Source organism: Salvia hispanica, chromosome 4, assembly GCF_023119035.1.
Source record: "Salvia hispanica cultivar TCC Black 2014 chromosome 4, UniMelb_Shisp_WGS_1.0, whole genome shotgun sequence".
Taxonomy (NCBI): Eukaryota; Viridiplantae; Streptophyta; class Magnoliopsida; order Lamiales; family Lamiaceae; genus Salvia; species Salvia hispanica.
Genome location: NC_062968.1, coordinates 55,038,765 through 55,053,504, shown reverse-complemented (window position 1 = coordinate 55,053,504; position 14,740 = coordinate 55,038,765). Strand labels below are relative to the sequence as shown.

Sequence of the window (14,740 nt, the reverse complement as noted above, 5' to 3'; positions counted from 1 at the left end):
TTAAAATACATTCCCTCATAATTTTGTATTCTTGCAAGTAGCCAAGGCAAGTATTTTTTTTAAAAATAACATGTGAAGCATTACTATAAGTATAGCTGCTGGGATGAGAGCTTTCATTCACTCATAGCCATGGAGAGAGAGAAGCAAGAAAGCTTCAAAGTCCTCATGTTTCCATGGTTAGCTCATGGACATGTATTCCCATTCCTCGAACTCGCCAAACGCCTCTCAACGACACACTACTTCACCTTGTACCTATGCTCCACCACTGTCAACCTTGATTCAATCAAATCCAGCATCTCGTCTGACGATGCTGCTGCTGCATCAGTGAAACTAGTAGAGCTGCAGATTCCATCTCCCCCTGAACTCCCTCCCCACCTCCACACCACCAAGAATCTCCCCTCCCATCTTATCACAACCCTTATCAAAACCTTCCAAGAATCAAGCTCAAGCTTCTCAGACATCATAGATTCTCTAAAGCCAGATCTTGTCATATTTGACGTATTACAACCATTTGCGCCCAAGGTTGCTTCATCCAAAGGTATACCTAGTGTCTACTTCTCCACCTCTGGATCAATGCCCGCGTCTTACCTCCACCATTTGTATACAGTGGGGAGTGGTGCTACCTTCCCATTTCCAGCTATAAGCCTTCCTGATGATGAGTTGCCAAGGAGGCTTGCCCTTCTTGCGCAATATATGAAGGACGCAGATGATGATTTTGCTTACGGAGCATTGACAAGATCAACAGACATAGTCCTGTCAAAGAGCTCCAGGCATGTTGAAGAGAAGTATGCAGACTATCTCTCTGCTTTGAGCAAAAAGCAGATAGTTTGCACCGGCCCCTTGATCGCTGCGGATGTTAACAGGCACGAGGATATCGAGATCATGAAATGGCTAAATGGGAAGACTCTTGATTCTACCATATACATCTCCTTTGGCAGTGAATGCTTTTTATCCAAGAAGCAGATTGAAGAAATAGCAAAAGGGCTGCAGCTTTGTGATGTTAACTTCTTGTGGGTGATCAGATTTCCTGCTGAGGAGGTGTCGGGAATGAGCATCAGAATGATCGAAGAAGAACTTCCTGCAGGGTTTCTTGAAACAGTGAAGGAGAGGGGGTTGGTTGTGACTAGATGGGCGCCACAAACGAAGATATTAGGCCATCCGAGTATAGGTGGCTTTGTGAGTCATTGTGGAAGGAGTTCAATCACAGAGAGTATGTATTTTGGCGTTCCGGTTATAGCCATGCCTATGAATGTTGATCAGCCTATGAACGCTCAGCTAATGGTGGAGCTCGGTGTTGGAGTGGTGGTGGAAAAGGATCATGAAAATGGAGTTTATGTGGGAGAGGAGGTTGCCAAAGCAATCAATAAGGTGATGGTGGAGAAGAACGCGTTGTATGAAGGTCTGAGGAGCAGAGCTCGGAGATTGAGTGAGACGATGAGAGAGAAGGAAGACGAAGAGGTGAATGAAGTAGCTCAGCAGCTATTGAAGATTTGTGCCAAGAACAAGAAATAAGTGTAGCAAATTGTTTCTGGTTTAGGATTTGTGTGTTTTTATGATTGATCAACAAAAGTTGTACTAACTTATTTGTATTGATTGCAAAAAGTTGTCAAATTTCTTAATCAACATGGAGAGGAAATAGAAGCATATATATAAGTCATAATAATATTAATATGGGAACTTAGATGCTTAAATGATCAGCAGCTTCTTGTCTGTTTCTAGTTTCTACAACTGCTTCATCCAACACTTGTCCCTCTTCCCTCTCTTGCAGCTCTCCCTCTAATATTCAAAATTCAAATGTATAAAGGATAATACAGATTCATTTCTAGTATTTTTCCACTTAAACAGGTGTCTATGATTTTTGGCCAAAATACAAGGCTCACAACACATATCCAAAGACTTAACAAGTTTAGGAAAAAGATGAGGCACAAACAATTTGAGATCTTAATACTGGGAGATATCTTGATTATCTAAACTTATTTTGACACACTATAGGGGCCTGTTTGCAATTTTAGTACTTCGGGGACCAATTTGTTGCTTTTGACCATTTGTGGGGTCCTTTTGGAATTTGGACCGAGCCCGGGGTCTTTTGGTTAAACCCTGAGAAGTTGAGGGGGTCTTACAAAACTCAAGGTCCAGGGGATAATAAGTTACTACTCCGAGAATACACGCTCTTTCATTTTTAGTCCTCCCATAAGAATATGCACTTTTTAAATTTAGAAACTATTTTCTCTCTAATGGTGAGACTCATTCCCCCCTGACAATACTTTAATTATTTTTTCTTTCTTTCATCCTTAATTAACAGTTAGTATTGTATAAAGTTGTAGACTTCCGATTGTATTAACCTCCCAATTTTATAGTTTCAGTTTGCTAGATAGGTTCAAGTTCATGAAAATAATAGAAGGAAAAAGGATGAAAGAGAGGTCAGGTTCCAGTTTTTGTTACCACAGATAATCATAACTTGATCAGAAACTGGATACCTGATATGAAGAAAAAAAAATGATTGTTGATCATATTTATGGTATAAATTTCTATTAAGTAACTAAGTAAGAAATGAAGATGAGTTTGCAGCTAATGTGAGTTATACTACTGAGTCAATGTTAGGCAGTCTTTCTAATATCTGAATTGTAATTTCATTTGGCTTGCTTTTGGTTTTCATTGCATCATTTTATATTATTAGTTGCTGGCTTTTTGTTAGAAATAGTACCTAATCTTGTAATTTTATTATGTTGTGTTTTCTTTGACAGAAATGAGGGAATGATTTTATTTGTTCTTGTTATACCTTGTCTTGTCATATATGGAGTATATTTATGTTTGTGTGATGTTCATAAACCAAGGCTCATGCTGGTTTAACTTCATTACAATCCTCTATTTTCTTGACATCATTAAGAAAAATACAGTATTTTGCATTGATTAAACTACATTTCCTAGAGTAATTTTATAATCTTGCTGAGTCAGGAATATTTGCTTTTATTGTGTGAAGCATTATCTATTGCAGGCCTGAGAGCTTTTTATTTATTTATTGTATTGCATTAGTTAAAGAACTCTATAAGTGATTGTTGTCTTGTGTTTCAAATCTTTATTTTATTCCACCTGAATCATGTGCCTTGGTTAAAATACATTTCCTCAAATTTTATAATCTTACAAGTAGCCAATGCAAGTTTTTAACATTTTTAAGTAATTTGTGAAGCAGTACCATATGTATGTATAGCTGTTGAGATGAGAGCTATCATTCACTTGTAACCATGGAGAGAGTGAAACAAGAAAGCTGCAAAGTCCTCATGTTCCCATGGTTAGCTCATGGACACATATTCCCGTACCTCGAACTCGCCAAACGCCTCTCGACAACACACCACTTCTCCATGTACCTCTGCTCCACCACTGTCAACCTTGATTCAATCAAATCCAGCATCTTCTCCGAAGATGATGCAGCTGCATCAGTGAAACTAGTAGAGCTGCACATGCCATCTCTTCCTCATCTCCCTCCTCACCTCCACACCACCAGGAATCTCCCCTCCCATCTTATCCCAACCCTTATGAAAACCTTTCAAGAATCAAGCTCTAGCTTCTCAGATATCATGGATTCTCTTAAGCCAGATCTTGTCATATTCGACGTATACCAACCATGGGCGCCCAAGATCGCTTCATCCAAAGGTGTACCCTGTGTCCACTTCTCAACCCCTGGAGCAATGGCCTTGTCTTTCCTCCACCATATGTATACAGTGGGGAGTGGTGCTACTTTTCCATTTCCAGCTATAAGTCTTCCTGATAATGATCTGCCCAGGCAGCTAGCCCTTCTCGGGCAAAATTTGAAGGACGCAGATGATGAGTTTGCATATGGAGCGATGGCAAGATCAACAGACATAGTTTTGTTAAAGAGCTCCAAGCATGTTGAGGAGAAGTATGCAGACTATCTCTCTCCTTTGATAAAAAAGAAGATAGTTTGCACCGGCCCCCTGATCGCTGCTGATGCTAACAAGCACGATGACTCAGAGATCATGACATGGCTAAATGGGAAGAATCTTGATTCTACCATATACATCTCCTTTGGCAGTGAATGCTTTTTATCCAAGATGCAGATTGCAGAAATAGCAAAAGGGCTGCAGCTTTGTGATTTCAACTTCTTGTGGGTGATCAGATTTCCAGCTGAGGAGGAGGCGGGCACGGGCATCAAATTGATCGAAGAACTACTGCCTGTGGGGTTTCTTGAAAAAGTGAAGGAGAGGGGGTTGGTTGTGACTAGATGGGCGCCACAGAAGAAGATATTAGGCCATCCGAGTATAGGTGGCTTTGTGAGTCATTGTGGAATGAGTTCAATCATGGAGAGCATGTATTTTGGTGTTCCGGTTATAGCCATGCCCATGAATATTGACCAGCCTATGAACGCTCAGTTAGTGGTGGAGCTCGGTGTTGGTGTGGAGGTGGAAAAGGATCGCGAAAATGGAGTGTATGTGGGAGAGGAGGTTGCCAAAGCAATCAATAAGGTGATGGTGGAGAAGAACGCGTTGTATGAAGGTCTGAGGAGCAGAGCTCGTAGATTGAGTGAGACGATGAGAGAGAAGGAAGACGAAGAGGTGAATGAAGTAGCTCAGCAGCTATTGAAGATTTGTGTCAAGAACAAGAAATAAGTGAGGCAAACTGTTTCTGGTTTAAGATTTGTATATGTTTTATTGATCAATAAAAGTTTTACTTACTGTTTGTATTGTTCAAGATTAATTGCAACAAGATATCTGTTTCTGTCAGTTGTCAAATTTTTAATCAACATGGAGTGGAAATAGATGCATATACATTGGAGGGGGTTAAGTGTAAGTCCCGAATCTCGGAGGTCCTTGAAAACAAAAGGGGTTAGTTAAAGTTGTGTTTTCCCTCACTTCCTTCTCGACGCTGCCTCAGTTCATTGGCTTGTTCATTTTTTCTGCTTATAAGTTCATAAATTGATGTTTTCTGCTATAGCTTTCTTTCCTCTTTAACAGATACTACTATTAAATGTATAAAATTGTAGATTCCCATTTGTGTTAGCCTCACAATTATATAGTTTCAGTTTTCCATATAGAGTCATGGTCATGAAAATAATAGAAGGAAAAAGGTTCCAGTTATTGCTACCACAGATAATCATAACTTGATCAGAACAGAAAAACTGATTGTTGATCATATTTGTGGACAAATTTCTATTAACCAAGTAAGAAAATGAGCTGAGTTTGCCGGATGCATTAAGAGAAACTAAATCAAGTTAGGGATGAATTAATAAATCCATAACCTTATTAAGAGAAGTGGATGATAAGGTGATTTACAGTGATTCGTGTCGAGGCGCTTGTAGTTGTGCATGATAATGTTTAGGCACTATTGCTAAACTTTCTAATATCTGTAAATAGTAAATTTCCATTTCATTTGGCTTGCTTTTGTTGTTCACTTTTAATTGCATGATTTTATAATATTACTTGCTGGTTTTGTGTTAGAAATAGTACTCCACCTAATCTTGTCATCACTCTCTTTGACAGAAACTAGGCAATGAATTTTTTGTTCTTGATGTCATATACTAGTATATTTATGTTTCTGTGATGTGCAATGCATAAATCAAGACTCATGCAGGTTTAACTTCATCACAATCCTCTATTTGCTTGACATCATTAAGAAAATTACAGTATTTTAAACACCAGAATACCTTGCACTGATTAAACTACATTTCCTAGAGAAATTTCATAATCTTGCTAAGTTGGCATTATTTGTTTGTATTTTGAGAAGCATTAATCTATTGCAGGCCTGGGAGCTTTTTTATTTATATTATATTGTATTAGTTAAAGAGCTCTATCAGTCTATTGTTGTCTTGTGTTCCAAATCTGTATCTTATTCCACCTGAATCCCTTGCCTTTAGTAAAATACATTTCCTCAAAATTTTATAATCTTGCAAGTAGCCAATGCAAGTTTTTTGTTTTTCAGTAATTTGTGAAGCATACTATAAGTACAGCTGCTGGGATGAGAGCTTTCATTCACTTGTAGCCATGGAGAGAGAGAAACAAGAAAGCTTCAAAGTCCTCATGTTCCCATGGTTAGCTCATGGACACATATTCCCGTACCTCGAACTCGCCAAACGCCTCTCGACAACACACCACTTCACCATGTACCTTTGCTCCACCGCTGTCAACCTTGATTCAATCAAGTCCAGCATCTCGTCCGAAGATGATGCTGCTGCATCAGTGAAACTAGTAGAGCTGCACATGCCATCTCTTCCTCATCTCCCTCCCCACCTCCACTCCACCAGGAATCTCCCCTCCCATCTTATCCCAACCCTTATGAAAACCTTTCAAGAATCAAGCTCTAGCTTCTCAGATATCATAGATTCTCTAAAGCCAGATCTTGTCATATTCGACGTATACCAACCATGGGCGCCCAAGATCGCTTCGTCTAAAGGTGTACCTTGTGTCCACTTCTCAATCCCTGGTGTAACAGTGTTGTCTTTCCTCCACCATTTGTATACACTGGGTAGTAGGGCCACCTACCCATTTCCAGCTATAAGTCTGCCTGATGAAGATTTGCTCAGGCAGGTAGCTCTTCTCGCGGAAAATTTGAAGGACGCAGATGATGATTTTGTGTTCGGAGTGATGACAAGATCAACAGACATAGTCTTGTCAAGGAGCTCTAGGCATGTTGAACAAAAGTATGCAGACTATCTCTCTGCTTTGAGCAGAAAGGAGATAGTATGCACCGGCTCCTTAATCGTTGCTGATGCTAACAAGCACGATGAATCAGAGATCATGAAATGGCTAAATGGGAAGAATCTTGATTCTACCATTTACATCTCCTTTGGCAGTGAGTGCTTTTTATCCAAGAAGCAGATTGTGGAAATAGCAAAAGGGCTGCAGCTTTGTGATGTTAACTTTCTGTGGGTGATCAGATATCCTGCTGAGGAGGCGGGAACGGGAATCAGATTGATCGAAGAAGAACTGCCTGCAGGGTTTCTCGAAACAATGAAGGACAAAGGGTTGGTTGTGACTGGCTGGGCGCCACAGACGAAGATTTTAGACCATCCTAGTATAGGTGGTTTTGTGAGTCATTGTGGAAGGAGTTCAATCACAGAGAGCATGTATTTTGGGGTCCCGGTTATAGCCATGCCCATGAATGCTGACCAGCCTTTCAATGCTCAACTAGTGGTGGAGCTCGGTGTTGGTGTGGATGTCGAAAAGGATCACGAAAATGGAGTGTATGCGGGAGAGGAGGTTGCCAAAGCAATCAATAAGGTGATGGTGGAGAAGAACACGTTGTATGAAGGTCTGAAGAGCAGAGCTCGGAGATTGAGTGAGACGTTGAGAGAGAAGGAAGAAGAAGAGGTGAATGAAGTAGCTCAGCAGCTACTGAAGATTTGTGTCAAGAACAAGAAATAAGTGTGGCAAACTGTTTCTGGTTTGTCATTTGTGTTTTATGATTGAAGGTGTTCTTGCTGTTTTGTACTGTTCAAGATTAATTGCAACAAGATATCTGTTTCTTTCAGTGCAGATTTCTTAATCAACATGGAAATAGAAGCATATATATAGGCACATAGCAAATTCAATAAGCCAAAATAATATTGGAACTTAGATGCTTAAATGATCAGTAGCTTCATCCAGCACTTATCCCTCTTCCCTCTTTAGCCTCTCACTCAATCCACGAGCACGACGCCCTCAGCTCTGTAGACACCTCCACGCAGCTGCCGGCCTCCACCGGCATCCTTGCATATAGATAGCCTCCTCGAGAGTCTGATATGGATTATGATTAGACCCCAAGATTCGGTTTTTTTCCCTTCGAAGTTCTGAAATTACGGGAGGGAGGCGATTTATAAGGTAAATGGTTGTACCTAGAGCTTCAGGCAAAAATGAAGCTGACTTTGCAGGCTGCACTTAATGAAACTAAACCAAGTTAGAGGTTGAGTTGATAAATCCATAACCTTTCTTGCTAAACTTTTTTTATTATCTGGAACTTGTAATTTCATTTGGCTTGCTATTGTTGGTTTCACTTTATAATTGCATGATTTACAATAATATTACTTGCTGGTTTATGTTAAAAATAATACCTAATCTTGTCATCACTTATTTTCTATTCTCTTTGCAGGAAATAAGGCAAAGAATACTTCTTCACTATCCTCTATTTGCTAGACATCATTAAGAAGAAGACAGTATTTTAATCACCTGAATCTCGTGGACTGATTAAACTACATTTCTTTTGAAATTTTATACTAATAATCTTGCTAAGTGCCTGAGAGCTTTCCTTCATGAAGCATTACTATATGTATAGCTGGTGAGATGAGAGCTTTCATTCACTCATAACCATGGAAGAGAAGAAAGAAAGCTTCAAAATCCTCATGTTCCCATGGTTAGCTCATGGACACATATTCCCATACCTCGAACTCGCCAAACGCCTCTCAGCAACGCACCACTTCACCATGTACCTTTGCTCCACCACTGTCAACCTTGATTCAATCAAATCCAGCATCTCGTCCGAAGATGATGCTGCTGCATCAGTGAAACTAATCGAGCTGCACATGCCGTCTCCCCCTCAACTCCCTCCCCACCTCCACACCACCAGTAACCTCCCCTCCCACCTCCTCCTAACCCTCATGAAAACCTTCCAAGAATCAAGCTCAAGCTTCTCAGACATCTTGGATTCCCTAAAGCCAGATCTTGTCATATTCGACGTATACCAACCATGGGCGCCCAAGATCACGTCATCCAAAGGTATACCTTGTGTCTACTTCTCAACCTCCGGTCCAACAGCCTTGTCTTACCTCCACCATTTATACACAGTGGGGAGTGGTGCTACCTTCCCATTTCCAGCTATTAGTCTGCCCGATGATGATCTTACCAGGCGGCTAGCTCTTCTCGCGCAAAATTTGAGGGACGCAGATGATGATTTTGCTTACGGAGCGATGGCAAGATCAACAGGCATAGTCTTGTCAAAGAGCTCTAGGCATGTTGAACAAAAGTATGCAGACTATCTCTCTGCTTTGAGCAAAAAGAAGATAGTTTGCACCGGCCCCTTGATCGCTGCTGATGCTAACGAGCACGATGATTTCGAGATAATGAAATGGCTAAATGGGAAGAATCTTGATTCTACCATATACATCTCCTTTGGCAGTGAATGCTTTTTATCCAAGAAGCAGATTGAAGAAATAGCAAAAGGGCTGGATCTTTGTGATGCTAGCTTCTTGTGGGTGATCAGATTTCCTGCTGAGGAGGAGGCGGGAACGAGCATCAGACTGGTCGAAGAAGAACTGCCAGCAGGGTTTATTGAAACAACGAAGGAGAGAGGGTTGGTTGTGACTAGATGGGCGCCACAGACGAAGATATTAGGCCATCCGAGTATAGGTGGCTTTGTGAGTCATTGTGGAAGGAGTTCAATCACGGAGAGCATGTATTTTGGTGTTCCGGTTATAGCCATGCCGATGAATGCTGACCAGCCTATGAACGCTCAGCTAATGGTGGAGCTCGGTGTTGGTGTGGAGGTGGAAAAGGATCATGAAAATGGAGTGTATGTTGGAGAGGAGGTTGCCAAAGCAATCAATAAGGTGATTGAGGAGAAGAATGTGTTGTATGAAGGTCTGAGGAGCAGGGCTCGGAGATTGAGTGAGACGTTGCGAGAGAAGGAAGACGAAGAGGTGAATGAAGTAGCTCAGCAGGTCAGCAGCTATTGAAGATTTGTGCCAAGAACAAGAAATAAGTGTGGTAAACTGTTTCTGGTTTAGGATATGTGTGTTTTTATGTATGATCAACAAAAGGTGTATTCTGTTCTGTTCAAGATTAATTGCAACAAGATTTCTGTTTCTGTCAACTGTCATATAGAAACATATGTTGTGGGAACTTGGATGCTTAAATGATCAGATGCTACAAATCTTCAACTACAGATGAATTGGTTTTACATAAATTATTTACTCCTCGGTCCCTGAAAGTTTGTCCCATTTTTCCATTTTCATCATTTCCCACAAAATTTGTCCCATTTCACTTTTTACCATTTTTAGTAATGGACCTCATATTCCACTGACTCATTCATACTCATATTTTATTATAAAACTAATATATAAAAGTATGACCCACATTCGACTAACTTTTTTCGATTCACTTTTCATTACATTTCTTAAATCCGTGCCAAGTCAAAGTGAGATAATATTTGAGGGACGGAGGGAGTAATATGGTCCACAATTAGGTGAAGTCAAGTGTACGCAGCAAGATTTTTAATATCAAATCATAAAAATAACAAATGTGAAGAAAACAAGCCTTAATATAAAATATAAGGGGCCACGTCACACGGCTGACCGAGCACGTCACAAGGCTCGGAATAACTATTTGTTGTTCGAGACAAAGTAAAATTTATTGTCGTGTTATAATTGTGAATAAATTTAAAGTTTATAATTCTTTGACTAATTTTTAAAATTATATTATCGACGAGAGTTTAACTAAAATTAATACTCCCTCCGTCCCCGATTAGGAGTCACAGTTTGACCGGGCACGGGTTTTAAGAAAAGTAAAGAAAAGTTGGTTGAAAAGTTAGTGGAATATGGAACCCACCTTTTTATATTGGTTTTATAATAAAATGTGAGTGAAGTGAGTTAGTGGAATGTGAGACCTACTTACCATTTATGGTAAAAATGAAGTGTGACTCTTAATTGGGGACGGACCGAAATAGAAAAGTGTGACTCTTAATGGGGGACTCTTAATTGGGGACGGACCGAAATAGAAAAGTGTGACTCTTAATGGGGGACGGAGGCACTAATTTTTAGTCCAATTTAACCTTTTAATCCCTAATCGACTAATATATTTATAATTCGTCAGAGTCCCATAATTTGTTTAATTGAATCTCCGGTAATCATATTTTTCATTTTCTTTACATAAACATATAGAAATTAGTTGTTTGAAAATAGTAAAAAATACTAATTGTACGCGTTATATAATAATCCTAATTATAAGTATTTAAAGCTTGTAAGAAATAGGAGTAACACACTTCATAACCACAAATTCAAAAGACTACAAGTCTATATTCAACACATAAAAATATAATAAAAAACAAATCAAACACACAATAACTAACTGAAAAAATAAATCTGAGACCAATACTTCACCAACTAATGAAACAAGGTCGAACCTAAGCTGAGTGTGGCTTGTGTCATATTTGTCAAAACCCTCCCTACAAATCCGCCTGAGATGCGTGGCGGCCTCGGCCACCGCGTACTCTTCCTCCCCCCTCATCCCGGCCGCCTGTGCCCTCATCTCCTCCCCACCTTCCATGACCCTCCCGATCGCCTCCGCCACGTCATCCCCTCGGAAATCCATGACGTCTGAATTTGTTTTTTCCGTTGTTATCGTTGTTATCGTTGTTGTTGTTGTTGTTGTTGTTGTTGTTGTTGTTGTTGTAATAAGTGGGCCCACGGGGACTATTTTCTTGTTACACAAGAGGGACAAGTAGTCCAAATACTTCCCTTCCACGCCCCGCGACGACGTTCTCATCAGGATGACGTCGCGGGACCGCGTGAAGTGGGGAAACCCCTCACTGAGCTGGTCGCTGTCTCTGAGATTAGAGCCAACAGCCAGAAGGGCTTCCAGCTCGCGGGAGTGGAGGTGGATGTCGGGGGCGGAGGGAGGCGAGGATGGTAGAAGAAGGAGTAGGTGGCGGCGCCGGTGGTGGCGAAGTGGACGGCGGGAATTTCAGACTTGGCGGCGGCCTCAGCGGCCCAGGGCTGGAAGGCGTCGTAGATGAGGATGTCGGGGCGGAGGGAGGCGAGGATGGCGGAGAAGGCGGCCTTCGAGGCGTGGAATGTTTCGCGGAGGAGGGGCATGCGGTGTGGCGGCGCGTGCTTCGTGGTGTGGAGGTCCGGAGGGAGCTCCGGCGGAGAGGGGAGGTGGAGGGGGATGAGGGTGATGGGGAGGTGGTGGGGGAGAGGGAGGGATTGGAGGATGATGGGAGTGGAGCAGAAGAAGATGGTGAAGTTGTGTTTGGTGAGATTCTTGGCTAGCTCAAGGTAGGGAAAGACATGGCCATGTGCTAGCCATGGGAACATTAGGATGGAGAGACTTGCTTCATTTGACTCCATTTGATGATCAATACACACACAAAATATGTTACTACTCCACTAGTTTTAATTTGTGGTGTATAGTTTAGTACTATGAGGGGAGGGGAGTTTGATTATATAATCAAAGTTTTGATGGTTCCAAGAATATTTCTATAAGCCGGCTGCATTGTTTGGATGTTACCAATATATTTTTTCTTCAATTCGAATTTACTCTCTGCTTGGGATCGGTGGTTCACACCCGAACTCCACATTAGTATGATATTGTCCGCTTTGGACAAAGCCGTCACGGTTTTGTTCTTGGGGTACTCCCTAAAAGGCCTCATACTAATGGAGTTGGGAAAGCTCATTTATATGCTTGCAACTCTTTTTCATTCTCCAATGTGGGATATGGTTTGCTTTACCACAATTCTTCCCTCAAACCAAGACCGCCAGACCAAGACCACATGCCTACCCCATGTTACAGGTCACCAGATCGAGCCATTGGAGAACTTGCAAGCGCAATCCACCGAACCCCGAGCCACACAGGCCTAGCCCTGAACCAGGACTCTGATAGCACTGTTGAGTTTCGGTAATGCACACCCAAACTCCACATTAGTATGATATTGTCCGCTTTGGGAAAAGCCCTCACGGTTTTGCTCTTGGGTAGCTTTACCACACTCTCAATGCCCCATCTTATTTAGGAGTGCCTAAAGCCAGATCATGTCATATTCGACGTATACCAACCATGGGCGCCCAAGATCGCTTCATCCAAAGGAATACCTTGTGTCTACTTCTCAACCTCCGGTGCAACAACCTTGTCTTACCTCCACCATTTATGTACAGTGGGGAGTGGTGCTACCTTCCCTTTTCCAGCTATAAGTCTTCCTGATGATGATCTGCCCAGGAGTTGATAAACTCGTAGTTTAACAAGTGTTTTGGATGATTGAAAGTGCTTAATGGAGTATATTATAGCACATTACTTGAGTTTTCATCTACGATCCCTTATTTTAGTGTTCTGATAAGTTTATCGAGTTTTTGTAGTCACAGTAGGTGAAAACGGACGAATACGGCACCAAAAACCGTAGACCGGGCGTTCAGTGCACAAGACCGGGCGTTTCATTGAAGGAAGCCGGGCGTTCTGCCTCTCAAGCCGGGCGAACCCACTGTGGCCGGGGGTTTTGTGTAACGTGACTTTTTAAGAAGAACGCCTGGTCGGGTGTTTTGTTACTTATAAATCGCCCGGCCGGGCGATTTATTCGAGCGCTGATTTTGTTCTAATTTTCGCCCCGGGTATAAATAGGACCTAGGGTTCGACCTCAGATACTTTCCACATGCCCCAGAAGCAGTTTCCACGTTTGAGAGCAGATTGAAGAGACAAAGAGTCCGATTCATCAACAAGTTTGAAGACGAAGACGATTTGCCCATTCAATTCACCTTTGGGAGTATCTCTATTAGTTTTCCTATGTTCAATTCATTTTCTATGGATTTCTCTTGTGAATTTGCTTTGGATATGAGTAGCTAATTCATTTGTAGAGTTTTGGTGAAGACTACAATGAATACTTTTGATTAATTCAAGGACTTTTGATTACCTTTGCTCTTGTGATTTCTTTGTTTCGTTCTTGTGCCTTTTCAATTCAATTGTTTAGCTACCAATTGGGTTTGTTGACCTAGTTTTGAGTAATCGAGAGATACCTAATTAGGATTGATAAAAGAATGAACAACACCTAGATAATTTGCATTCGAGAGAAGGAATTCTAGAGTGAGGGCTTGAGCCTTTTGTTTTTAGGAGTTAATTGTGACGTATTAGAAGGAGACTTCAATATTAATGATTAATCAACTGGTTAAGTGCACTCGAGAGAGGGCTTAGTCTAGACTAGCGGCTTTCCTAGTAATCCTAGAGACTTCAAATGGGTAATCGAAGTTGTTGAGTGTTCACATCGTGTTCGTTGTAGTTGGATCCAAGACTCTACCTCGTTCTCTTACTTGAAACTCGTCTTTTGTTGCGTGCTTTTGTCTTGTTTATGTTTAATTATTTTTCAAAATCAAAACTAACCTTTCCGGATTTTCTAGACAGTAGTCAAAATCGGTTCGTGGTACTTGAGTTGCACAATTTGTCTACGTGGATACGATACTCGTACTTGTTTATTGCTACACTAGCCCCGTACACTTGCGGGTAATTCTCGTGTTTAAAAATAAATCGAGTCAAGTTTTTGGACTAAAAAAGAGCAATGAAGACTCGTTGAGATGTTATTGCACCTCCTTTCAATCTCATGCACATTGCTTGCTCATTCAATGTTCTGTTCATGCGCTCCGCGATTCCATTCTGCGGTGGAGTTCCTTTCACAGTCTTCTCCATGCGAATTCCATTCTCTGCGCAAAACTCCTTGAACTTTGCAAGTTCATATTCTCCTCCATTATCAGATCTTAGATACTTAACCTTTAGCCCGGTTTCAGTTTCAATAAGGGCTTTCCACTTCCTGAAAGTATCAAATGCATCAGATTTACTCTTCAGAAAATAAACCCATACCTTTCGAGTTGAGTCGTCGATGAATGTCATATAATATTCAGAGCCTCCAAGGGACTTCACATGTGCTGGTCCCCATAGATTACTATGGACCAACTCCAACTTCTGCGTCTTCAATTTTCTGCCTCCTCTTGAGAAACTCACCCTTTTCTGTTTCCCAAACATGCAATCCTCGCATAGGCCAACTTCAATAGTTTTCAGGCCCGGCA

At 41.3% G+C, this 14,740-nt stretch overlaps 5 protein-coding genes across 6 annotated transcripts; 4 read left to right on the top strand and 1 right to left on the bottom strand.

Annotated features, from left to right (window-relative positions):
- Window positions 1-129: 129 nt before the first annotated feature.
- LOC125217792 (UDP-glucosyltransferase 29-like) lies at window positions 130-1,556 on the top strand. Its single transcript, XM_048119329.1, has one exon. It carries the CDS (start codon window positions 130-132, stop codon window positions 1,510-1,512), a length of 1,383 nt encoding a protein of 460 aa, XP_047975286.1. The 3' UTR covers window positions 1,513-1,556.
- A 1,652-nt stretch (window positions 1,557-3,208) lies between these two features.
- LOC125224050 (UDP-glucosyltransferase 29-like) lies at window positions 3,209-4,766 on the top strand. Its single transcript, XM_048127391.1, has one exon. It carries the CDS (start codon window positions 3,243-3,245, stop codon window positions 4,623-4,625), a length of 1,383 nt encoding a protein of 460 aa, XP_047983348.1. The 5' UTR covers window positions 3,209-3,242; the 3' UTR covers window positions 4,626-4,766.
- Window positions 4,767-5,944: 1,178 nt separating this feature from the next.
- Window positions 5,945-7,482, top strand: LOC125219373 (UDP-glucosyltransferase 29-like). The gene has a single exon (XM_048121343.1). The coding sequence runs from the start codon at window positions 5,997-5,999 to the stop codon at window positions 7,374-7,376; it is 1,380 nt and encodes a 459-aa protein (XP_047977300.1). The 5' UTR covers window positions 5,945-5,996; the 3' UTR covers window positions 7,377-7,482.
- Window positions 7,483-7,888: 406 nt separating this feature from the next.
- On the top strand, window positions 7,889-9,795 carry LOC125219372 (UDP-glucosyltransferase 29-like). 2 transcript variants are annotated; one of them, XM_048121342.1, is made up of 2 exons: window positions 7,889-8,702; window positions 8,772-9,795. In XM_048121342.1, the coding sequence occupies exons 1-2, from the start codon at window positions 8,297-8,299 to the stop codon at window positions 9,656-9,658; spliced, it is 1,293 nt and encodes a 430-aa protein (XP_047977299.1). In that variant the 5' UTR covers window positions 7,889-8,296; the 3' UTR covers window positions 9,659-9,795. The 2 variants fall into 2 exon arrangements, with proteins under 2 accessions (XP_047977299.1, XP_047977298.1); XM_048121341.1 differs by having other exon boundaries at window positions 7,890-9,795.
- A 1,669-nt stretch (window positions 9,796-11,464) lies between these two features.
- On the bottom strand, window positions 11,465-12,049 carry LOC125221431 (UDP-glucosyltransferase 29-like). The gene has a single exon (XM_048123550.1). The coding sequence runs from the start codon at window positions 12,047-12,049 to the stop codon at window positions 11,465-11,467; it is 585 nt and encodes a 194-aa protein (XP_047979507.1).
- Window positions 12,050-14,740: the final 2,691 nt, after the last annotated feature.